At 38.7% G+C, this 26587-nt stretch overlaps 1 protein-coding gene across 4 annotated transcripts in view; it reads right to left on the reverse strand.

Moving 5' to 3' along the window:
• ERCC6L2 (ERCC excision repair 6 like 2) overlaps positions 1-26587 on the reverse strand; it is a 1058011-nt gene that overhangs the window by 944684 nt on the left and 86740 nt on the right. For all 4 annotated transcript variants that reach the window (XM_069227916.1, XM_069227908.1, XM_069227899.1 and 1 more), the window contains exon 4: positions 12303-12425. In XM_069227916.1, coding sequence (XP_069084017.1) covers positions 12303-12425 — 123 coding nt within the window. The remainder of the gene's footprint in view (positions 1-12302; positions 12426-26587) is intronic.

The raw sequence follows: 26587 nt of genomic DNA on the forward strand, positions 1-26587 counted from the left end.
TACGGAGGAATTGCCTGTTCTATGATTAAACAGCAGCCATGTCTACCAGGAGTGGTTGGTCAGATTTTTGGCAGATTTCCAATCAGGAAGAATAGTTTTAGTGCCCATTGCCAGCATAAAGTCTATTAGGAGCAGGTTTGTCTCATTTAGCAAAGGTATGGAATCAGCTATACAAACTCATTGATCAGCTGTGACAAAGTCTAGCTCTACTGAATTCTGGAAAATAATTTTAGCATAGGGAGCAATCTCTCCCCAAAACAGTGAAATAAGACTGCAGGGAACTGCATATGTTTCAAGCCACCAACACATTCATTACAATTCCAAAATTCATTACAAGTTTGTAAAGTTTGTGAAGCCCTGCATGGGTCGAATAAGCCTGTAACTAGCCAAGAATCTGACCTAATCCACTGCTGGCAAAAGTTTACCAGGTGTAGTAGCAGTCAATATTTGTTTCCAGAGATCTAGCTCAATATGTGGACTTATTATACAACCGAAGTTCTGCGTCCCAGTTATCTATAAAGGTGCTGGAAAATTTGAGACTTGAGGTGAAAGAAGTTTATACTTTTTTGATGCAACATGGCCTTATCTGGACAGCTTGCTGAGTAAGCTTAATGGACCGGTCTCATACAGTCAACCAATATTAGATAGGAAGACTAAGTTTTAAAAACAAAAGTCCAGGCGATTTTATTTGTTTTGTAAAGCAAAGAAACCGAATGACATTCCAAAGGATTCAAGGCCCTGTTAATGCATGTGTTAACGTAGCCATCCCACAATGTGAAACAACCATTTATTTTGATCTTCTTGATATGCCATAATGGCAAGTTAGTAGAACCTCTTATCGTCCATTCAAGTCTTCTGTCTTCTAGGGGCAGATATTTTTGGAGAGGATTAGAACAGATCTAAAGTGACTAACCACTATATGTTCTATTATGGAACTGTACGGAAAGGGATGTGGGCGAATTAGCTTTTTCTCAATGGTCAGCCAAGTCAGAGGGTACCTGAGAACACTGTATTGGTCCTTGTCTAAGAAGAAAGGACTTCTGATATGTGTAGAAATTTGCTATATCAAGTCTATCCTTTTTTGTAGAGAGATTCTGGATACATAGGAGAGACACAGAAACTACTTGATCTTGTCCAAGGACCTAAAGAAATCCTGGGAAAGCCATACTGGAAGCATGCAAACAAAACAAACTGACATAAGTTACCATTATCCTTCACTGCTTTGCTGGTACCCCACCAGGTAATTTATTTTGGGAAGAAATCTCCTACCAATATCTTAGAACTTGGTAATCATGATTTTTTTGTTCTGCCTAGCCATACTTTGTAAATGATCTGAAAAGCAGGTCCCCAGGTATTTGATGTTGGTTGACTACTAACAGAGGATTATGTTATCTATCATCTGTGTATAGGACAGGCAGTTCAGAGGAAAGATCTCAGTTTTCTTTTTAGTTAGCTTACAACACAGCTGAGTAGTGATTAAAGGTATACAGGAGGGTAGGGATAGCACTACATGCAACTGCTGTAAGCATGAGGTCACTGCAATGGAAAGCTGCAGCCTTGACTGCTCTAGATGTAACTGGATTACTAATTATCACAGGATCACTACAAACTGTACATAACACAGGTTAAATGTAGCAAGAATAAAAGAGGGGACAGAGGACATCCCTGAAATGTACCTTTCCCCAGCTTTATGCCATTAGAAAGGGCTCAATTACCCTTATCCTAGAAAAATAACTAAATAAACTGGTCCTTCAATGAATATCTGTGCGTCGCTGAGTGAAGACTATTCCAGGTGAGCATTCCAAATGCCCTTTTCATGTCCAGAGCCACTGCTACTATAGGCTTATTAATAAGTCAAGCTCTCTCAATGGCATGTCATAGCAATTATCTACTACTAATCTGCCTTATCAAAAAGCCTGTTTGAGAAGAGTGAATAATCAGTAGAATGGCCTACTTCAGGTGCGTCACCAACATTTTCACATACATCTTGTAGTCTGAATTTATTAAAGATATAGGTCTACAGTATTTAGGGTGTGCGGGGCTTTTATGTTCATTTTGGTTCACCACAATGGTGGCTTCAGGGGCCAAGCCTCCAACTTTATCTTAGACTGTAAAGTGATGAAATGCATGCTTCTAAGGGTTTATTAGCGAAATCACAGCATACTTTGTAGAACTGACCAGCATAGCTATTTGGACCAGGAGCCATCCCAAAATGAATGCTAAATATTTTCCTATAAATTAAAGTTTTGACTGTATTCTCCTTAGCTTTGGAAATTCTCAAGGGGTAGGGGTAAGGTTTCTAAAAAGGGCTCTGTATGCCTTCAGAGATATCTTCATGTTCAACGCATAGAGTGATGCATAAAACTCCTAAAAAAGCTATTACAATTGCATTCACTTTGGTTTGCAATTTATTTCACATCACATTTGATGCTTGTGAATAAGGTTTTTTTTCTGTCCACTTATTAGATATGTGTCCAGTACCTTGTTTAACTCACACATTATTTTAGCCTTTTGGTTGGCAATCCACAAATTTGATCTCTTACCCAGACCACCACAAAAGGGTTCAATCACTGGGCATGCACTATTGCACTTTACAGTAAACTGAAGGCTTCCCTTTGTTTCACCTCCACCCCCAAAAATTCAAATTTTACGTAATCATCTTAAAAGCTCTACTTTGATAGAATAGTCCTTAAAAAGGTAGCAGAAAACTCAGAAAGTCCCAAAAAAAGACATTAATTGATTCCTAGGGACCAGATCCAATGCTTTCAAGATTGCCTCTACATGACACTGCTTGGGGTTGATATACCTTGAGCAATGTCATTCTCTGTGCACAACTAAATCCGAATTTATCTAGTCTCGCAGTAAGACCTATCTGCAAAAGCTGCAACATCACTCCTAAATTTTGATTATGGTGGTCTTAATCCAACCCAAAGACAAGCAGGTAATCTTGGAAAGTTACAGCTCGAATCCAGGTCAGATGCTGCTCATCTACCCGTTCGTCAGTTGATACCTGGCAAGTCACCAATTAGAAACTCTTGGGTGCCGTTACAAGCATTTGCATATGTACAATCTCCACTAGATTAAACTTGTGTTCATCTATTATCCAATCAAGGCCGGCTTTCGTTTTCTGATCAACATTTCAGATTGCCCTTTGATTATCATTGTCTTTCCAGTCAATCTAAACGGACTTCAGTTAATGTTTTTTTATGCAATGCACCTTTAGGTGTTGCTCATAGAAATTAAATTCACAACCTCCTAATGGACTCTAACCATGATATCTTGTTCCTAACCAAAACTTGTTTTCTGTTCTATATTGACCCATTTATTAACAAATTAGAGGGGCTCGAAATTCTGGGTAATGATCATACTTCCAAACGGGGAGATAGTACTGCAGTTATCTTTTATGAGGACTTAGACCTAAAAGCAAGTTGTTTTAAACCAGATACAACTTCTGACTATCTCGAGTTTTCATGTCAAGTATAAAACACCACCTGTGATTTCTTCTTGATTTATTACCTTCCTAACATGCTTGCCACTTATTACTACACATTATCGAACAAACTAGCTGCTATGGTCTACACAAGAAAAATGCTGTGGTACCCACCAATCAAAATTTCAGGCTATAAGGCTGACAAGGTCTACCCCTCCACTTTAAGTGTTCTTAAGAGCTTTTCAACTTAAAGTTGAGTTCCAAAAAAGCTACCCATATAAAAGGCCATCTGGACCCTATGTTTTCTAACTGTGATAATCTTTTGTTTAGTAAGGTGCTTCCACTTGTGTCGTCTGATTATTCTTTGGTCTCTATCAGTCTCACTTTTTCTCATGGTAATTTTACATCATCCACTGATACTCTTCAATGAAAAAGCAAGTGAAGACTATCTTTCCAGCAGCGCTATAAACCTAATGAAGCCATCAACTTAAGCAATGTCTCAACTCTAAAGAAGAAGCAAATATAACCTTGTTCAAATTTGGCAAGATAGTTTGGACATTGTCTCCCCAGTCACCTGAAGTAAACTTTGAATAAGCCTAGAAATAATATTTGGCTCTCCCCTGAACTAGCTGAATTGAAACTCGTCAAGCAGAAAGACACATAGGAAAAATACATAATAATGAAATAGGAGCCATATATCACTCAGAGGCCACAGGGTATAAACATAATATAAAGAATAGTAATAAATGAACTATTTTATTAGAACTATTGTTCATATCATGTTCTGAACCACTCCAAAGAACTCTTTCACATTGTCAGTAAGCTCCAATACCCTGGTGTCATGTCCAAAGTGATTTCTCCCTTAGCAACACGTTGCAACGAGCTGACCCACTTTTTCGCTGATAACATTTCCAACATCAGGCATACCATCTCACCAGAATTTAGCCCAACACCTGATCTTAGTAATTTAGTATTTTCATCCAATACCCTCCAGTTCCATTCTAATTGCTTTTGAACAAATTGCCAAAGACGCTCTGGCTGAGGCAATTAGACAGTTGTCCTTCTGGCTTCCATCTCGATGCACGCATAGCCAGTTGACTTTGCAAGTTTAATCTTCATCTAGCTGATGAATTATCAACTCTATTTCAGTAACCTCTGGTTACGACCACAATAATTGGCCTCAGCAAAAAAAAGAAAAAAAAAGGGGGGGGTCTTTAAGCAGCTCTAAAGTTTTAGAGGGTCAAAAGGTCATCTGGAATCTTTCTAATCAGGCTTTAGTGCTGGCAGAAGCATAAAAACTGTGGTTCTTTCTGTGGTAAAGGAATTATACAGACTAGTAGATGCAGAGGTTGTTACGGGTTTGGTCGTTTTAGGCCTTTCAGCTGCATTTGACAACATTGACCCTACTTTCCAGATTCTGTGCTATTGGCATTTCAAGTTTAGTTCTTTATTGGCTGACCTCCTATTTAACTGGCAGGTCACATGTTGCAGCTTGCCCTCATATAAGTCAAAACCAAAAGTCTCACTTGCACTGTGTATCAAGTCTTCCTACATTTGCTTCTGTTATTTAACATTTATATGTGCCGATCTGCTCAACTTTTAACTCAGGATGGGGCTAAGTTATATATGCATAGAATAAAACTTATCTTTGTGCTTCATTGGGACTCATATTCCACTTCATCCTTATATCACACTCTACACCTGGCATGTCACCATATTTAGAGGGTCCCTGTCCCCCTGCATCTACCACAGTACAAAACATAGTACTGTTTGTTCTCACACAAAGAAAAATCGCAAGTGCTTGATTTCATTACTTATAAACAACTCAGAACATTTTCCCTCTCTTTGATAGTTGCTAGCATATCCCTGTTATCAATGCCCTTATTCAGACTTGCATTGACTCCGAAAATTCTGTATTTCTCTCAAATCCTTTGAAAATAGTGAAAAAACTTCAAATGATCCAAAATGCAGCTGCTCTTCTGATAAATAAGGTACCCTGAGACCAACACATTTCATCTGTATTGAAGCAATTATAATGGTTTCCAGTTAGTTAAAGGATAACTTTCAAATGGTAATTGTTCACCTGCCAATTTTCCAACAGTTGCCTGACTTTATAGCTGCTACATGTAATTGCTATAAGGCGTCCCACAATTTGAGGTCCAATGATTAGTTCATGCTGAGGATCTCCAGAACAAGAACTTCCACGTTCTGCTACGTTTCCTATTTGGTAGTTCCTGCAACAACAGGTTCTTTACCATTATATAGTCTCTCTGAATTCTTCTTCTTGAGCTTGACAAAGCAGTTGAAAACTTGTATGTTTTTTGAGTAATTCTGCAATATTCTCAATTAAGGATAGATATTCTAGTGCCAAGAAACCTTGATTTTACCACCACTCAATTAATAACTGTAACATAACATAACACTTATGCCTTCCAGGGTGGTGTTCATTATGCACTGGCACATATATGTAGTGAAGGCAAGACCATAAAGCATTCATTTAAATTGGAATATTAAATTTGAGTATTTTTTTTGGCTAGGTTAGTGCTATAGAAATACTATTTACATACATACATTCCTTTTGGTGCCCCAAGAACTGTGAGGTATTGTGGCCCTTCGTCAAGCATGACCTTATGGTAGGCAGTAGCAAGATCACAGGTTGTTAACAGTGTTGCACCCACCAAGGTGGAAATCAACGTGTATGTTCAGTAATGGTCAGCTCAAAGAGCAATGTTTAAGCTGAGCGAATCAATGCACAAATGCAACTCACCTGAACATTTGATAGAAATGAAAGCCTGCAAACCACAGCACTAGTTCAACTGGCTCTATTAAGTTCTTTTCACATAAATTCTGGATTATTTCTTTGAGCTTCCCCTTGTATGATAAAGGATCATTTCATAACCGTTGCCTCTCTAGAAGAGCAAAATCCAGAACAGCAATGTGTGCTGAAAGTTAGCCAACTTTCCGAGCTTCTTCTTAAACACCTCACTAACATGCCCCTTCAATCTCCACACATCATTACCACAATTTTCGCCCACCTTTCCTTTATCCCCCTTTACTTATCCTGAATGTGCCCTTGGGTCCAACCATATGCCCATTTCTTCCGGATGTGGCCAACCTAGAGTTGGATATCTTTTGTCAGCCATATATATGTTACTGTGCTTCCTACGTCCCCTAAAATTATTTTCCACCCAAAAATAACAAATGAGTTAATCTTATGGTTGTATGTCTTCCTGGACATACAGCACATCGGATAGCAATGGCTTCTTGGAACCCCAGGCACAAGTTTGTCATAGTTCTCACCTCATTGCCATCAATTAAAATGTTAGATTTGGGAAACCCCTTGGTCTTGTTTGCCACACACAACCCTATGTCAGGATTCAACCATTGGTCTTCCTCTATTTCTTCATGTAGTCCTTTCCTCTGCTATTCATGCTACATAAGTGACCATTTGTGCTACATTTATTACACAGTTTGTGAACAGCCAGACAATGCTTAGATTTCCAACCATGGGTGTTACTCACACACCTATCACCTATCACCTATCACATAGCAGGGACAAGTTTCTCTCAGGAAAAGTATTCCTCTCAACCTACTTCCTCTGTTTATCCCGACTATCTCTGTTGGAGACAAACACTGAATGTGGAACTAGGCAGGCCCCTAATTTCTTCCATAAGTGTTTCCATCAGCTCTACCCTCACCATGATTTAAATGTCAGAGTATAAAATGAGATCTGTCTCTACCTATTAACGCTCTTGCATTTTTTTGCTGTTCTGGCTCATCAGGGTGGTAGTCCCTGTGAGCTTTGTCACAGCTGCCATAAAATCTTCAACTGACCTGCTGCTATGTCTCAGCAATAACAAGATACCCTGAGGAAAATCTACTACTAGGCAACGATAAACTTGGTTATGTCCACAAATTCATACCCTTATAATAATGTCCGGGGCGCACTGTGCAGACTGACTTAGATTTATAGCGGCTATACAAAACAAATTAAAATGTGCTTTAAAAAATCTATATATACACAATCTTAAATTGCCTCTTCTATCCTGATGTTTCTATGAAAATAATTTAAAGCACTCCTATTTGTTTGTTCAACCATAATAGAAGATGTTGAGTCACTAATGAATGCAAACTTTCCTCACTTTCCTCACCCCTAGTTATTTTTAAGAAGAAACGTTGTCCTCTGTGCTGTGTAGTCTTTCCCTTCAAGCACTTCTATATATGCTTGAAACATTCAATACCGAATGTCCCAAATTAAAATAACAAAAGGAGTCACAATTGTCAGCCAATATCTCCACAGCATGACTAAACAGATGAATGTGAGTTACTTCACTTAGCCTAAGCCAGACAATGTGTGCACCTGACAAGACTGAAATATACCGGGTGTGCATGCATGTGACTCCAGTACCAGAAACTTAAAAAAATGGCTGCACACATCACCATCAGTCCAGTACAAGATGTCCAGCAATGGAATAAAAGGTGTTCCAGCCTACTACCGCTCTACCGTGTTTGAGGAGACCGTTGGGACCTTTGCCCAAGCCGACACGTTCCCACAACATTCAAGCAGAGACAGCGCTTGCTCATGAAACTTGAGCAGGAAGGTCTTCAATCTGAACCTCAGGTGGTGTCATTTTTAATGCTAGCAGTAATAAGATCACTAGTTCACTTATAGATATCCTAAACACCTGGAAGTCCTGTTGCTCAAAGGCCCCCTTGTTGGTAGTGGAGGAAAGATTAAGTTAACTCTTATGCATGGGCAGTCTTCACTGCAGTTTATTCACCAGTTACACCTCCGATAAGGAGCAAATGGCTATGTGACAACCAACCAAAGACTTGCCCAGAACCAAATGCCTGGTGTTCCAGAACCCGGAATTTCCCAACATTTCAGTCTCACCATTACCCCATGTAATACTTCACACATTCTGATCAACTCTCTATAGGCAGCATACTGCACTGAGGATGATTGAACTTCAGGCATAAGCACATAACCTTTTGCCTGAAAATATCTGTTAACCAAGTAATTTCAGTTCTAGGGATGTTTGTATCCCTTAAATATTTGGCCTCTCTGCTGGTCTTAACGTTGCTTTGGGAAAGAAATATCGCTACCCCTCACAAGAACAAAGATAACATACCTTCCTTCCTAAATAAGTCTCCATTTGGCACCTTTCTACCAGTGTTTTCAAAACAAGTTTTAAATTCCTGCATGCATAGTGATGACACAATGTACTTAACCTTAACGGTTAAGCACATTCCAAATGAATGCTTATGTTTTACCAGCTCTGTTCAACACCTAAAAATATTTAATTTCCTGGAGTTTCTTTCATCATTAATACATATAGCATTCCACTAACAGAAGCAGCAAGATGGCTCAGTCAGTTAAGCAGTCACTGCCGACATCAGAGTATGTGTTTGTCTGAATCTGACCTGTGTTCTTTCTCTCTGGCTTCCACCTGTGCCAACTCAGCCTGTAATTCTCCTGCAATTGATAACCTGAGTACTATTTAAACTGAACACAAATAATAACAGCTAATATTTACAACTCGTAAGAAAAGTATAACTGCCATATTAAGTGCAATACACAAACAATCTATTTTTATGATAGACTTACCGCCTGCCATTAGCGGGCTATAAGAGCCATTAAAAGGCCCGCTCCAGCATTTTAGCCCCAAAGACTGAGGCAAACTATGAGGCCATTAGAACATTCTGTCCCATGAGGGTGGAGTGTCCTAATTCAAAACAAAGCAGCCTCCTGTGAAGGTTTAGAACCCCTTGTTACCGCAAAGATTCAGTTATTTTACAGCTCTTGCTGCGTGTTGCCTGAGAGTTGATAGAGCACACACACAGCAGGAGCTGTGAAAGGGAACAGAAGCCAGTCCCTGGTTCTCATTGAGGTCTGCCAAACTGTTTTTCTTCGTTTGGCAGAGCCGAGGACACAGAAGCTGAGTAGTATTTCTCTCTACCTCCTTCTGAGGCTCCAGTGACACTGAAGGCAATGGGAGTAGAGAGGAGAGAAGCTTCACTGTGTGCCCTCGTCTACAGCCTCAGGATCTTTTATTCCCCTGCCTGTTGAGAGGCAGGGGGAAGGGTGAGTTAGAGGGTGTGGGTTATGGGAATGAGAAGTCCCAATTCATACAATGCAAAGTTGAGTCAGCGAGTCTATAAGCACTTTTAATAGCCTGCTGCTGCTCCACTGTCGTCAATGAGGATCTCAACTGTCCAATGGTCTAATATTATTTAGATGTTATTTTAGTGTCATATTCTAAACTATGTGTGAGTTGAGGATTAGGAATCCCAACAGTGCAGGCTCAGCCTATCCTTCATCAGATGCCAATAACATGAGTACTATTAAACTGCATAATATTAAAATTATCAACTGCTATTTCCAGTACTTGGAAACACCTAAAGTATATTATTAAATTCTACTTAAAAACAAAATATTCATATTATTATTAATGATGATTACATATTGTATTTGAATTACATTCTAAACTAGTTAAAATGGCAAAGGATGGTAGGCAAATACTAAGGAGATTATTTTAGAGGAACCAGTAATTATACTTTCTCTAGATTTTTCTAGAGTTGCAGGGTTTTAGACTCCCTAGCACTAAAGACTCAGTCAATGTGCCAATTCAAATCTGAAAATCAATCCACATGTATGAGCAAGATGTGTTCTATGTAACGCTCAGATCCATGAGATATGACAGGGACAGTTAGTGGAACACCAAATCCTCTTTCATGAATAAATAACACACTCAAGGATCATTAGCATATGGAATTTGCATTTAAAAATATTAATTTCAAAACAAAAACCCTCTAGTGCATACACTATAAAAGGTAAGATAAAGATTAAGGCAGCAACAATGTTTATAAGTGTAAACAGCAAATAGTACTCCAACATTATTGTTGTGCATTCTATACAACACCCTCATTTATTACTTCTAAACGCAATGTTCATTCTAGCACATAGCAAATCAGGCCTCAAAAAACCCACTCGACTACTCGCTATGGTGAGTCATAAGTTATCAGGTCGAGCTATTTTTAGGATATACTCGCCCTTTCTGGTGAGTTGACAAAGTACAGGTGTTCTGTTCAGTCAGAAATTGGAGGCGCAATAAAGAAGCCTTTCAATCTTCTTCTTGTCACATTTGCTTTGTGTTCAGAGACAGAGGTGAAAAGTCTGTTTGTCTTACAATTATTTTTCCTTCTCACTGCAGAGTTCCAGGAGATTATCATGTTTTTCCTAACACAACATTTAAATAGCTAAGTCAACAGTACAAATATTTCCAAAATATATTTCAGTAGTTATGAAAGCCTATTGTTTCTACTTCTGTGTGATGAAAAAAATATTTGAATAGGATGAAAACAAATCAGAACACTTTACAGGGTTATGTGTAAAGAATAAATATGTTTACTGAAACCCGATTTTCAGAGATTGTTAATGCATTATATATAGTTTCATCAGTAAAGCTGCAAGTTAGTTGGAAGGTTTTTGGACATTTTTTAGAAATTATCTGATGGAAATGACAGTGTGCAATCACATCATGCTTTAGTAATATATTTATTAAAAGTGAGTGTAGAAGCAAACTGAGAAACCCCTGATGGCATTGCCATTTGCAAACTAAGAGGCAAGTAATGGATCAAGTGATCCCTATATGAGGGCTTGAATCTCTTGATACTTGGAGCAAACATTTAGTCTACTTAATCAAACGAAGAAGTTTTTGTACAGCAGAAATGCTGAGCTCACATATTTAAAGGTGCACTCATATGTGACAATGAAGAAAAAGGCAACTCTGTAAACTAAAATATTTGACTAGGATCACAAAATGTTAGACCAGTTTACAAGGGGGGGTGTTAAGTACATCCAGTAAATCAGTCTGCCAGACAGCCAGTGAAGGCCAACTACCTCCTAGAAGCCTTCTATTAAGGTGGGTGCGCAATTATGTCTGCTCTTGTTGGAGCTTGGCTTGAAGGTCATCTCTAACTCTTAGCTCCTTATGCACAGTTTTATAAGATAATTCAGCAGCTAATCGAAGCCTTTCAGATAAATGATCAACAATGAGTGGCATAATTCCCCGTCAGCCATTTTCACTTCAGTGGGTGATGTTCTTTTAAGAAGAGAACAAAACACATAACGGTCAACCTTCTAGAATTTCTGTGTGATGACATTATGATTAAACATGAAATGATCAACTTCAATAATTCAAATACCACAAATATAATTATTCATTGGGACAAACAACAGCAGATTATAAATGCCTACCAATTGCTATTTTACCTACTTATTTTCAACTATTGTTTTTTTGAGGAAAACCATAGGCAGTCTACATAAATCACCCCTTGCTGAATTCAGAATGTTGTCTAATTTTCAGATATCTATCGCTTTCCAGGATCACCCATAGATTTCACATCTGGTCCCACCACAAACTGAAAGTAGGCAGAAACCAAAAACAAAATAGGAAAATGGACTACCAGTAAGAAAAATGCAAAAAATGTGGCAGAAATATGGGTTCCTTTTACATAGTCCATTGCCTACTTATGTTTGTAAGCAATTTTATAAAGTGAAACTAACTGGGTAGCATTGAGTAAACGTAAATGAAATCAGTTAATATGGGATTATGAACTTTGCATGTAACCCTTGCTCTGACCAAATATATTTTAAAGTAATTCGTACCTAAAGACTATTGCAACAATATGTTCTTAAAAAAAAAAAAAAAAGACTGTAGGCATATGGAAAAGATTGCCTCTTCCATTAGCTTAGTAAATCCCAGCCTTTATTAATGGATATTTAACATTTGATAAAACATATTTGACATTAATTGTGCTCAAGTACAAATGAGAACTACATGAAACAAAATAATATGTATGTGTTTACCTTTTTTGGGGTTACTGGTGAAGATTGTCTTTTCATTGTCCTAAGCAGAAACTCTGGCATGTTGTTCTCAATATCCTCACGGGTGCCTTTTTTGTGAAGTAAAGCAGCCAGGAGTGAAATTACCTACAGGAAGATTCATAGTGTAATAACTGTGAAAACACACAAAAACCGCAACATGACGCAATACACTTTTTAGATAGTAAACATTTACTGTGTGCTACAGTGTAAAACAGTAAGTGTATTATCACAAACAAATGGAAAAAATAAGTAAACCACTAGACATACTCAAGTTTGTTATTGATTCAAAAAAACAGAAGGCTTCAAATTGTTTTTAGCTTAGACTTTGTTAATAACGACCCATTAATCCTTTATCTACCTTAAGCACCAGGGATTCTACAGTTTCCTTGGGAAGGCACTGTGATCATTACTAATTTAAACTGGGATTTAGTCAACAGTGTTGCCTAATCAGTGAATCATGTGAAATGATTCAAGATGAAGGTGATGACATCACAAAAAAGAAAAACTGCTTTTTTTCATCTAGGTCATCACACAAAGCTCAATAAAATTAAATGAATTAAGGGCCATATGTACAAAAATAGGAACTGTGATTTCCTAATTGTGATTTTTACAGAATCACGACTGCAAAATTGAAATTTCTATTGTAAGAAAACTTACAAACTTCATATAGCAATTCCTCATGGGGTCGTATATAGACCTATATCATGAATAATAATGAGGTTGGTTGCAATTTGCGACCCATTGGTACCTACAGCTATGACAGGGATGGTGGTCTGTTGGGGTCAGCAGACCACCATGGCTGTGAATGCTTTTAAAAAAAACAATCATAAAAAAAAAAAAAATGCAGCATATTTTCTTTAAAGGAAAACGGGATGCATATCAAAAGATACAATTACACATTAGGTTTAATTTTTTAGGAGCAGGCAGTGACCCCCCCCACCCCCAAGACCACACTGCCTTCTCTTAAAAAATATCGACTTCAACATTCACAAAGAGGAAGTGGTCCAGTGGAGACTCTTCACATTTGCAAATAGTTATCACCACCCTTGAGATGTTGGTAAAAAATTAATGTTTTAAGACCATTATTAGGTTGCAAAACATTCATACCTAGCACTGTAATTTAGTATTTGGAAGGGATGCCCTAAACACACCTCTTTCAAATACTGAATTGCTAAACACAAATTGCGAATCTGTAACACGTTACTGAATCGCAATTTGTGTTTTGTACAAAAGAAAAAGCATTTCTGCGGTCCAAAACGGCCTAATTCCTCAAAATAAGGCGGGTCCCAACCACAAAAATGCTTTTGTACATATTCCCCTAAATCTATTAAGATGTCTCTAAATCTACACTCAGTCAATATATTCCATACTGTGTTAAGGTAATCTGAAAACAACTTCCTTTAAACTATAGCACTTTCTAGTTAAAAAAAGGATAATAAAATGTTAAAGAAGGGCAACACTTGGTCATGCAACCCCAGATTAGAGGAGGCAACCACATCACTAGCACCGTTTTAATGAAATCAGTAACCAAATAGAGGCAGCTGTTTCGGAGACAATGACAGAAGGAACTGGAGATCGCTCTGAAAGACCAGCAGTGACAGCACATGGCGTAGAGCCACAATAATTTAGTTCAATGTCCTCAAGGTAGAGAAATGCTCTTTAAAGTACTCTATAAGTAGTGCTACACCCTAGTCTAATTGTGCAGCTTTAGTATTAACTTTATTAGTGCCTGCTGGAGGATCAGCGTGGAGCAGGCAACAGTCTTTGAAGACTGTTGTACTCCAAAACAAAAGGGCCATGCTTCCTAGATGGCCATCAGTGATCCTGCAAGGGGCTCCTTCAGATGCTCGAAATATGCTCAGGGGTGTGGAATTTATTGAAATATCTACTTGTCCAGGGGACTGGTTGCTTCTCAAATCTACTTGTCCTGTAAAAAGATCTACTTGTCCCTCTGGTGCCATGTAGTGTGGCGACAAATTATGGCAGCAGTCTCATTATGTAAGAGCTCTGATAATAGCCTCTCTGATTATGCCAGGGCTACTACCATAGTAGTTCTTGAATACTTGCAGTTTCAATCCCTACTGTAGCAATTTCCTTATTTTGCCACCTTTCTGCAGATCTGCATACTGGGGCTGGAGGAAGCAGTAAGCAATAGTTCCAGGGCTGGAATGCCTTTGAGTCTGCAAACCTACTAACCTGCATGTTTTAAAGATTTTCACCAGCTTCTCTCTAATATTTTCCCATAATAAGAAAGGTTGGAAATTTACTCCTGACACTGGTAGAATTAGAACTTCTTCCAGGGTTGGGAAGAAAGTGGCTGGAGGGAAAATTAACTAGCAAATGCTCAATAGATTTTCACATGAGCAAATCTACACATGCGTATTTACCCATGCTAAAGTGTTTGTTACAATGTTGAGGGCCTGGTAGCTCCCACAACAATAAAGTGTTACAAAAGCCATGTCAAAACAAGACACGCATTGATGAAACTAAAAGACTTCTAAAAACATGTCGGATCAGTTGACTTTTTTCAGTGTTTGTTTATTTTCATGCTTCTCATAATCGTGTTGAAAATGGTTACACTTATATTCCATTAGAAATATTTTTTGGAAATACTAGCATGCATCAACACATTTTACTAAATGACACTTCAAAGAAATAGCACCTAAAATTTCATGATAGCGAAACTTTTTCCCTACTTGCATTTTTTCTGAACATTTTATTTTAAAAGCAAAGACTCTTCTCTCTTGCTTACAAGCTTCTGCAAACATTTGCATCTAATCAGAGAGCATTCTGGGAGCATTATGCTTAGCCTCATAGCCTAAACTTTTCAAACGTGTGTACACGTTTTTTGTTTTTTGTACTGGAACCAACGTCAGTAGTGAAGTGTGACCTTAAAACATTTATTTACAGCACTCATCCTAATAATGAAGGCTTTCAAATAATGAACCATAAATACAAGTTCGAACAGCATTAACTTTTGGAAACACATTACCTCAACTGCAGAGAGTTCAACTATCTATAAACTGGCAGCAAAAGGGTTTGTGCTGCAGAGGGTTGGGCCTACTTGTCCCAAGGACAAAGTAAACATAAAAACTTGTTGCCCTTGACCCCAAACAAGATGTCCCGGGCGTCGGGCGATAGGAATTCCACATCCCTGTATGCTGGTAGTTACTTTGCAGCTTGGAATCGAGTAGCATTTTTTTTTTTTTATCAGTGGGAAAACTTTGGTTATATTCCAGTCCTTGGGAAAAACGCCTTGCTCTATAATTTTGTTAAATAAAGCAGTCACTACTCTTTCTCTTCGGCAAACTAGCCAAGAACTATCATTTTGGCAGGTATTAAAAACTTGGCTGTACTAACATCTGTTCGCTCTGTTTAATTGTTGAAGATTTCTGTCTCAAACGCTGGGAGGCCTCAGGGTAGCTATGCGCTCTATAAATTTCCATAACATAACGTAACTACTGAAGTAAAGTTCTTAACGACCTTATGTAGCACCTTTAATGGAATCGTATCTGAGGGAGCACCAGACTTAGTACGCACAATCAACTCTGACACCTGATTTTCTGTAAGAGATGGGAAGGGACATAGCGCTGACTCTCAGATACCAAGGTAGTAAGCTTAGCAGTTTGTTCTGGTAAGGATCTCATGGAATCGAATACTGATTCCACTTTTTCTTTAAAGTGGTGTGCTAACTTATCACAGAAGAACTGCATGGGGATAGAGTCTGACATAAGGTCAGGCTTGGTTAGGAACTGAACAGTTCTAAAGAGTTCTCTTGTCGAACTGGCTGCCTGACTAAATTTTTCAAAATAGGTCCTAGTTTTCTCATCCACTTTTGGTCTTTTATAGTCCTGAATCATACTCTTATACTTAGTTCTTTCTTCCTCATTAAAGTTTAGCCTCCATAATTTCTCCTGCTTATGGCATTTTTGCTTAAATTGTCTTAGCAAAAGCGAGTACCAGGGTGGGGTGTCAGCGTTTTTCTGAAAGACTCTGCGCATCTCTCAGGTAATGCCTTAGACACTGCTACCAATAACAAATTGTTTTATAGTCTTGTCGAGGAATTAACATCCTCTGTTAAACCCGGTGTAGGACCCGACGGTCTTCTAAATCTGCATTGTTTACTTTATTCCAAGCCCTGTAACTTTTAGTCATTTTCTTAGAAGGTTCCTTGGAGCTAGAGCGCATCAGGTCAACTTTAAAATGTACTGCACTATGATCTGACCATATAATGGGGAGGACAGATTCCATGTTCAGCTTGGGGTAGTTAGTGAAAATTCCATCTAAAATATGGGCAACTTTATGTGTGGCCATCTTGACCAATTGATTCAAACTTAAACAGCCCAGGGTCTCCACTAATGACAGAGATTCTTTATTCTAATTATCTTCAAGATGATAACTGAAATCCCCTAACAGAGTAATTTGGGTACTGGACACTTCCAGTTGACAAAGACTGGAAGAATTTTGTCTTCTGGCCTGGATGTCTATAAACAGGAGCTGCATGAAACTATTCCTGATGGTTTAATAAACAATTAAATTACAACGCTTCACAATCTTCTAAAGTCAAAGGTTTACAAGACACTTCAAATACTTTAGAATGGACTATAGCAATGCTGCCTCCCCTCTTTCCCATGCGATCTAATCAATAAAAAACATAACCAGAAGGAAGCGCTGCTACGAAATCTGGGTAGGAGGCTTTGTCGGCCCAGGTTTCCATAACAAACATTAGATGAGGGGCATGTGCCTCTAAAAAAAATCTCTTAGCTCATATTTATGCTTAACAACTGAGCAAGCGTTATTCAAAAAACACTTTAAGAAATTAGAATAGCCAGCCATCTTAGAAGGTAATTTAATATAGGTCGTCACTTCTTCACATCGCCACCTGAAATCACAGCTATTACAGTGGAAACTATGTTTATTAAAAAAGACAGTCCAAACGTGTACAGTTGCCTGCCATCTTACCTGCCTGGCTAAGACTGAGAAGTACTTCCCCTGGGTGCTTTGAGGGGACAAACCGAAAGAGGTTCTAGCGCTAAGCTGAAGCACCATACTTACCAACCATTACGTGAAGGCCTTTGTGAACATCAGGCTGCCGCTAGCCGAGAGGGACACTGCCCAGCATTACATACACAATATTTCCCACACATTGAACAGGTGGCTCAGAGGAATGACTATGAACATGTTCCCTGAAAACCCCAGTCTCGAGGAACATGGCTGTCTTCAGAGACACCAGAAAATCTGGGAACTGTGACAAGAACACTCTTCATTAGATCAGATTAATAAGAAAGCTCCTCCCAGAATGCTCATTTGATTGACCTTCTTTACCCTACACTTCACTGTTGTGGCTCCTTTGCACGTAACCATTTGTATATTTGATTTCCTTGAATGTGCTGCTTTACATGCACCTGATGCTTGCTTTCTATTTCTACCATCAGGTACAACATTAAAATGTCAATAAAAAGATGTATTGAAAAAACATAGGGCAAAGACCAAATTTTCAATAGAAACTGGGGAGAGGGATATGAATATTTCCTTTTTTAATGTGTCTATCCTTCTGGGGCCGTCTAAACAAAGTATTTACGGAAATCATGGAAGAAACAGTGCATTCAAGATATTCAGGGGATAGTTGTTGGTGACTTCAATACATTTATTAACAAGAGGTGTATATTACGGCTGAGAATTACATTCTGAAAGAAATGCTGTCCTGTAAAGTACAGAGTAAGTGGGGGTGTCAAAGGTAAGAAAAACAGAGATGTCCAATCTTGTAGTTTTACAACTGATTATATAACTTTAGACTTTGACTACTTACCATTTAGTGGGAGTGAAACAGCGATGAGAACATAAAGTATGGTGCAACGTTGCAATCTAAATTGGTTTGGGATAGTAATTTATTTATTTATTTATTTTAAGTAGAGTTAATCGCCCAAAAATGTTACATATAATTGGACACAGTAAAGTATTGCATACTTGAAAGGGCTTTTAAGATGGGCCATAATGTGTCTGAAATTGTAACTTTGGAGAAGACAGAGGTTGTTACACCATTTCTCAGATCATTTAAGATGATGCTAGTTTAGTTTACAGTACAAGGCTTCCACCAGCCTTTAAAAATACAGCGGAAGAATCTTATTTTCTCTCTGTCTTTATATTATTGCCCTGAGCAGACAAAGCTATTCCGAACATCAGAAAGAAATGGCAAAAAAATAAGATTAAAGTCAATTAAACTAAATGAAGATCACAAAAGGTGGTAGGTTCCTGATGCTTTATAAAATTGAAATATCAGGATGTTTTGGAACAAATTGCAAAAGCTCACATTTATTTAGGCCTGGGTGATCAATTCCAATCATAGCATAAACAGAGGAGAGAGAGGAAACAAGACTTGCTAATACTTTGTCTCCTCATTTCACACAACACAAAAGGTACCGCAAAACATGAATCAACTAATTATGTAACTTCAACGATATGCACAAATAAGAATCCCTCTAATGAAAAGTCCACCCCCCGCACCCTTTGTGTCATGCTTCATCCAAAATTAAAGATGGAAAGCTCATATGTAGCAACAAGCAGCACAAATACTGTTGCACGTTAGGAGTAGGAACGTAGGTACTGGAAGAATGAAAAACATGAGATTAAAAAGGCTTAGAATTTAAGAGTCATAGTTACATTATTATAAGGAATGCAGTGTATGCATTATTCGTGATAAAATCATTATTTATAAAAAAAAGAGAACATTTAAAAATAAAAATAAATCCTGTATAGTAATTGTCATTCAAAACAAGCAATTCGTTTGAACTCTTAGGCTGATGGGTATTCTGAGTAGAGCTTCAGGTCTACACAATTTCTCAGATACATGCCTTTGTTTGAAAATACCCAGACTACTACTGATATATGTATGTGAGTCAATGATTCCAGTACATGCCAACTAGCGATCAGAAATTACTACGAAATAGCCATTTTCACAAGAATAGGGGGAACAACAATAATAATAATCTTTATAATTATTTAAAACCATTACAATTAGTGAGGCACGCTTAACACAACACAGCGTTAAGCGTATCTATCCCCAATAAAAGAAGGGATCCAACAGTAAGACAAAAAATGAGTACACGCTTAACTGACCATGAAGCATACACTAAAAACACATTGCAGAAATAAAAAGACAACAATAACTACAAATTTATCAAATGATTAGTGCAGTAAACAGTAAAATAGACAGTTTTCCCTCAAAGTAGCAACCTAACAATATATTAGAAATGTAATTCCTTGGGGCATCCATTCTACACTCAGGTTCACTAGGATTAACCTCAAAGGACCTGTTCGGCTGGCTGTAGCAAAGTTGGTCACAGATTATCAATCAAGAGGAAACAGTGCAATGGTTTTAAAACGCACTAGTGAAACATCAAACAAAATAACAGAAGTTTTAATCCTTGGGGCAGCCATTCTGCAGACAGAGCCACTTAGATTGACTTCAGGGGCCCACTCGATTGGTTGCAACAGAGTTAGTCACAAAATTAACACTCAAAAGGTAGTAGTGAAATGGCCTGATAAAGTACTAGTGCAGCGCCTAACAATGTAATAAAGGTTTTAGTCATTGGGCAGCCATTCTACACACTGAATCATTTACATAACCTTGGGGGTGTACTCGGCTGGCTGCCACAGAATCAGTCACAAATTATAACACAAGAGATAGTACAGAAGTGGATTGATAAAGTGCTAGTACCACACCAAACCAGTCATTTATACATCAGGAGCAGCAAGAGAGTTTCCCTGGGGGTAAATTTCTTCTGAGTTACTTCACCCAACCCTAAATGTAGGACAGAATCTCTTGATCAAATTATGTAAGAATGTTCCAATGGCAGAGGAACTGTGCAAACGCTCTTAACAGATGATTGGCAAATAGTTAACACAAGGCTGTCAGGACACCGGCCTAGCCTCTAGCCGACTGAACTTAGAAGATGTAGTGAGAACAAATTTCATCAGCAAAATATTAAAGGCTGTGTTGTCAGAGTTTAAAAAGGCAATGACTGCCTGCCATCACGTATGTACTCCCAGTCTATTCCACTCCCCCTGCAGTCTGGTCTTGCATTCATTCAGTAATGCTGGGCAGAGGCATACAATGTGTTCGAAGGATTCTTCTCAGCTGCCACAGCCCCTGCATGCTATATCCTCACTTGGACAATGCCAACTCGCTAAATCTTTCAGAAATGGCCACTCCCCTAACCTAAGGTCCATAAATCTTGCCTTCAAATTGTGGAAATATGTACAAGAAAGGTATGATGCTGGGGGTGCTGGCTGGTAACTGCCCAAGCATTGCTACGTTTTGCAAGTAAAGCTCTGTCTGAATAAATGTCCAAAGGGGGGGTACGTTTTTTGATACTCATTTTGAAGTTGGGTTGACAGAAGTCACTCATCAAAACATCACTTGCATCCAGCAATTGCTTTGATTCTTCAAGGAACTGACTATGTGCTTTGCTGACGCTGCTACTGCTAATTTCAGACCATAGAAGGGCCTCTAGGCTGCCAGTACGGGCCCATTGTAGTTTGTGGCACAGATTAAGATAGGCACCGGCGCAGGCAGCCCGTTGGTCTGGTAAGCCAAACTGAAGCCTAATCTGGGCACCAGATGAGAACCTCGATAGGCGCAACACTTGCTTATAGATTTTTATAACCAGTTTATTTAGCAAGCTATTGTCCAGGCCTAGTAGGATTTACCTGCCGTAGGATAATGAAGGAGTGATCTTAGCCTTCAAACCTTTTAACAATGGCACAAGGCTTGGACCCATTAGTAGCGTTAATGATTTTGACAGCGTCACCAGGAGTCAGGGCTTTTCCTTCGACCTTTTTCCTTTGCTTCGTGAAACAGCCTCGAGCGTCAAGGTAAACTCCTAATTATTTATAAGATCGATCTGCTGTGATTTTGTTACAATTGTAGTGCCAGCCTCCACCTCTATATTGTTTCCTACCAAATGTTGCAACCTTCATCTTCTTCTGATTTACCTCTAGGTTAGTGATGACTGTGTATATATACAGCTGGTCAAGTAAGCGTTGCAGCCCCACTCTAGAATAACTGAATAAGACGAGATCATCTGCATACATTAAACTGCTGATACGGACACCACCTATTTTTGGAGGATGGCAGATGGTGGCGTCAGTAGCTGCTGTAGGTCACTAAGAACAAATTAAACCACAGTGGTGCTAAAATGCACCCCTCCTTTACTCCTCGAGACGTCAAATTTTCCCGGACAAGTGTGTGCCCTCCCCTAGTTTGATCCATATCAATTTGTATGTATGTGGCTGAATTATGGCAGCCAGAAGCTTCAGAGGAATTCCCCAATTCTGTAGTTTAGACCACATGGCTCCCCTTGGAACTTGGTCATATGCTGCCCTGAAATCAACAAAGCAGCAATGCGTCAGAGATTTTGAAGCTTTTACTTGATCCATCAGGAGAGTTATAGCCATTAAAATGGATAGGGTACCTGATTTTGCTGTAAACCCTGTTTGATTAAAGGGGACTAGCCGTTCTTGTTCTACCCAAAGCCGTAAGTCTTCCAGGAGCAAGCTTGCATAATATTTCGCCTCATTATGCAGGAGAGCTATTAACCTGTAGTTATTTGGATCATCTCTGAAGCCCACTTTATTGATTGATTGTATTATGGCACCACACCATTAATCAGTTATCAATGGAGCCCTCAGGCAATGGTCAAAGAGCCAAGTGAAGTACCTGGCCCAAAAAGGAATTACATTTTTATAAAGTGCCTGTGGTAGGCCATTGGGTCCAAAGGTCCCATCTGCTCTTCCTTTCATTATAACGTGCTCTATGCCAGATGTAAGGGAAGCCAGATCCCAATCCCCGAGTCTTGGGGCAGTAGTGGACAATTGTTTTCACATTATTGCCCTTACGACTGACTTCCTTCTGTAGCCAGTAAATGCTTAGTTAAAAAGGAAGCCCACTCTGCTTCCGATATGTTAGCGCAGCCCAGGCCCCCTTTGGCTATTTTTTTTGCCAATTCAGCAAAGCCCAAAAGCCCTTTGAGTTGAGAGTTTTGCTGGGCCAGAGGAGCTTGGCTTAGAAGAGCCCAAACTGTTCACTCTTCTTGGCAAAAGCCACCCGTCTGTAAGCTTTCTGGGCCCATATGAATTAGTTAAATAGTTCCTTATCGCCTGGGACCCACTTAACTCGCCTCAGGACTTTATTATGTATTCTTTTGTGGTCCTTGATCATGACTGATGTAGAGCTGCCGCTAAACTGTGCTGGCTTAAAGATTGGTCAAGGAATTTTTTTTAGCAGCCGGGGGATACAATTTGTCCAACCCATAGTCAGAGAGGCATTACGAGGGTGATTTACAGCTAAGGACTCTTTGAATGTGGCCATAACTGCACTACTAACTGGCCCATTCCATTTAAGGTGCTTGAGGTTCTCCATGCACGTCCCCCTGTGTCCGAGGGTGAGCTGGCAAGTAAACAACAACATAATGACCTGCTGACTGTGGTCACTCTCAGCCCATGGAGAGATGAAAAAAGACTCTACAAGAGGGTACATTTTGGCATTGAAGACAGTGTAGTCAATGTGGGAACAGGTTTTCCCATCAGATCTTGTCACGTTGGGCGGCACCATCTTGGGGGAAGCAGCCTTTCAGTATTGTATAGCCCACGCAGCTGAACTGCAAGGCCATATATTCGCTTAGCGTGCTGCATGGACTTCTACTTGGCTGTACTGAATTCCGTACATTCCCTTGATTGAGATTGTTAGCGCGCCTGGTCCTTAGTAAGTAAACTTACAAGGGGACGTGTATAGGTCGATGAACCTTTTGATGCGCACGGAGTATCCTAGCTATGATGTAACCAATGTGCATCAATAATTAATACACAAATTGGTCACCATTAAGAAAAACATTAATCATCAATCATTAACGTCAACATTTCATGAATAACCACAACTCAATTATATTTTTAATCAATTTTATTTCCTTATTGGTTACAATAGTAATTCATGAGGTTAATTCAAACTTTATTCAAACATCTTCAGTGTTAATTCATTAGTGACCACCAATAACATAATCTAATCAGAACTTGAGAAAACATGGGTTCTAACGCCTCAACATAAGCCAATAATGATGTATATGATAGCATGAATAGCACAGTTCAGAAAATCAGTCCATCGATCATTTGTCACCATATATGTCAGCGTCTCAGAATAGGAACCCTACCTAGCCCTGATCAGCATTAGCATGTGGGACTTCATGCAAAAACAATTTGGAACATGAATTTGGAAAAACATCTACCTAGGAGAAAAACTATAAAACAGGCAGTTGGTACCTAGAATGAAAAGGCACAAAAAGTCAATCAGTCACACTGTCATAGCTACCTATCCACGGTATGGATCAGCAACAAAGTCCGTCTTCGTCTTATCAATCGATCAGCAACGCATCAGGCTCTCAAGAGCATGAGCCCAATGACAGAATCTAGTATCAATTTCAGTAAAAGGTCTCTCCCCGATCATCTGCCTCCAACATCTCCCCATCAGTTCTCTGAAGTTTTCTTCTTTTGTCACATTATATTAAAGTCACCCAGTTCATCCCCTAATTCCTAATTGGTCAGTTGATCACCAGTTATTCCCCTACCCAATAACATTTATTTTACAAATCTATGAATTCTAATATTACCCCGTTCTCAAGGTGTCGATTGGTTGTACAATGTCCTCATCATCCGGCTCATCAGGTATAGAAAATGTTGCATCTTCTTCTCCAGTCAGTGTCTCTATTGCTCGAGTCCTGGGAAAGTACATCTCGTCTGCTTTACACTGATTTGGATACATATTCTAGTTCCATCATCTCCTGTCCATCGGTTAATTGCAGAAGATTCTAGCTAAGCAGACTTTATTAACACAAGCAGTTCAGGGTCTGTTCAGCACGTTAGCTTCTCTACATTGCATGACTATTCAGCTTCTGCATGAGGCCTGGCAAAAACTAGGCCACAACTTCGGCTAAGTTAACTCCACCATATAATGTAAAACATACGTTATAAAGCTCAATATGACATATTACTACATCATTATTATTACGCATTTTCCACATTTCACATATTTTAGTCATTTTTAGTAAAATTGGTGAATCATGGTGACTACTCTCCGTGGGCAAATTTTAAAACATGCACATTATTTTTTCTACATTAATTTTCTCTACATATTATTATTATTCAAAATGCATAAACATTCATTAATAATTTTAATTTACATATCTGCTTCAGCATTCCCTCTTCTGATGACTAAATATGTCATCACATTACTTTTGCAATCAGTATTTTTACAATTCAATCTCCTCAGTGTATTGTCTCCTTCTCAAATCTTCTCTATAAATTCTTTCCATGCTTCATTCTTCCCTCCTCGGATTCTTTTTAGACCTTTTCAATTTAATCTTTTGACACAATTTACAAAAAGCCCATAATCCTAATATGCAAGCAATCACAATTAATATTCTCTGTATGATTTCTAATAATACCCCATTCCAAATGTTACTAAGCCAATTTCCCCCTGAAGCAAATCCCTTTCCAACTTTTTCCCCAAACACCTGGTTCCTTCAATTCTTTCAAATCCTTACTTGAGTTAGTCCGGTGAGTGAGTAAGTCTCTTATCTCTTTACTATTGTTAGGAATGTATGAGCAGCAATGCCTAGAGTAAATCATTTTACAGATTCCCCCGTCCTTCGGTAGAAGGATATATAAAGCAAGCCGATTCTGAAGCGTCATAGCTCTATCCACAGCTAATCCTGTATCTATCAGGAGTATTGCCCCTGTAAAATTTGTCAGCATGTTACCCACAATAGTAGTCAACTTTCGTATCTTGATCGAATTCAGGACAACTCCCAGTGAAGGAATCACGGCACCAAAGATACCTCCCACAACTGCAGAAGAGGTTTCCCTCCTCTTTCGCTTATGATGTAATTCAGTCAATTTCGGAAACTTCTTTAAGTCATCTATCTGATAAATCTTTGGGAAAACAATCCCCAAATAACATGTCCCATACCATCTTCTTGGGAGACGGTAATAAGCATTAAGTCCACAAATATAATAGATACCAGGAATTGCAGGGTCCTGACCATTCAACATAAAAGTCCATTTACTCTGAAACAAAAACACATGCCTCCATTCACTCATTGCCACAAGTGTCAGTGCGTGATTTTGGTCTATATATACAAAGTTTCCCTATGTTTAATGCATCTAATGGTAATTTTCCTCACGTTTTAACTGCAGTGTAAGCATAATCATTCTTATAGGTCCTTTTCTCTAAGCCTTTTTCTAATTTTTCTTTTAATGCCTTTCTCCTGTCATCAGTATGCCCTATGAAGCTCTTTTCTAAAGGTGTAAGCAAGCATGTGAGATTATTCCTATGCGCATAAGCAGTTCCAAATGTTAGTGTGGGCTCAAAGAATCCTCTAACTAATAGTATATCATGACCCTTAGCTACTCTACTCAGATATTTAATAATAGGAACAAATGAAAACACCACATCATAGTTAGAGTAAAAATATTGTATATACTCTTGATTATAGAACCTTGTTAGTAGCAAACTACAGCTTATTCCGTAGGTTAGCGGAAGACTATGGTACGTAATTCCTTCCTCTACTGACGAAGGAATTTGCGTAAATGAAAGACAATCACTTGCATCCATAGTCTCAACAAACTCACTCAACAAGCAATAGAAAACATTACATTAGAGGAAAGCTCTCCTTGAGCATTGGTATAATCATGCAAATACTTCTCATCTAACTTAAACCTCTCTAAAGCAGTCAGTGTAGTAGTTTCAGGAACAGAAATACGATTGGCTCCTTTTGTATCAAGAACAGACATTCCCAAAATCACAACTCTAAACAAATTCCCACACATAATCACCAATCCAATGCTCATATATTTACAGCGCCTAGCATTCCTAACTTCATTATTTAACTCAGCCATGATCTGTGAAGAATCAGAAAGCAGAAGAAATCTCCTATATAAATGCAGTAATAAGGAAATTATTAATTATTTAGTAATAAGGAAAAATTGTTTTCTCACAGTTCAGCTGTACATCCAAGAACCTTTTTCCTTTGTCAAAATCGATAAGCAGCTTGTCATATCCGGGTTTTATGTCAAATAAGGTTATCAATGTCTCTTTTGGTTTTTTTTCAACAGTCTCTTTAAGGTATTTCAGATTGGTTCAACAATTCAGTTTCTTGTTCACCTTCAGGTTACATCAAAGTACTGACTCAGAACCTCTCTATCAAAACAAAAGGACA

Source organism: Pleurodeles waltl, chromosome 1_1 (assembly GCF_031143425.1).
Source record: "Pleurodeles waltl isolate 20211129_DDA chromosome 1_1, aPleWal1.hap1.20221129, whole genome shotgun sequence".
NCBI classification, from domain to species: Eukaryota; Metazoa; Chordata; class Amphibia; order Caudata; family Salamandridae; genus Pleurodeles; species Pleurodeles waltl.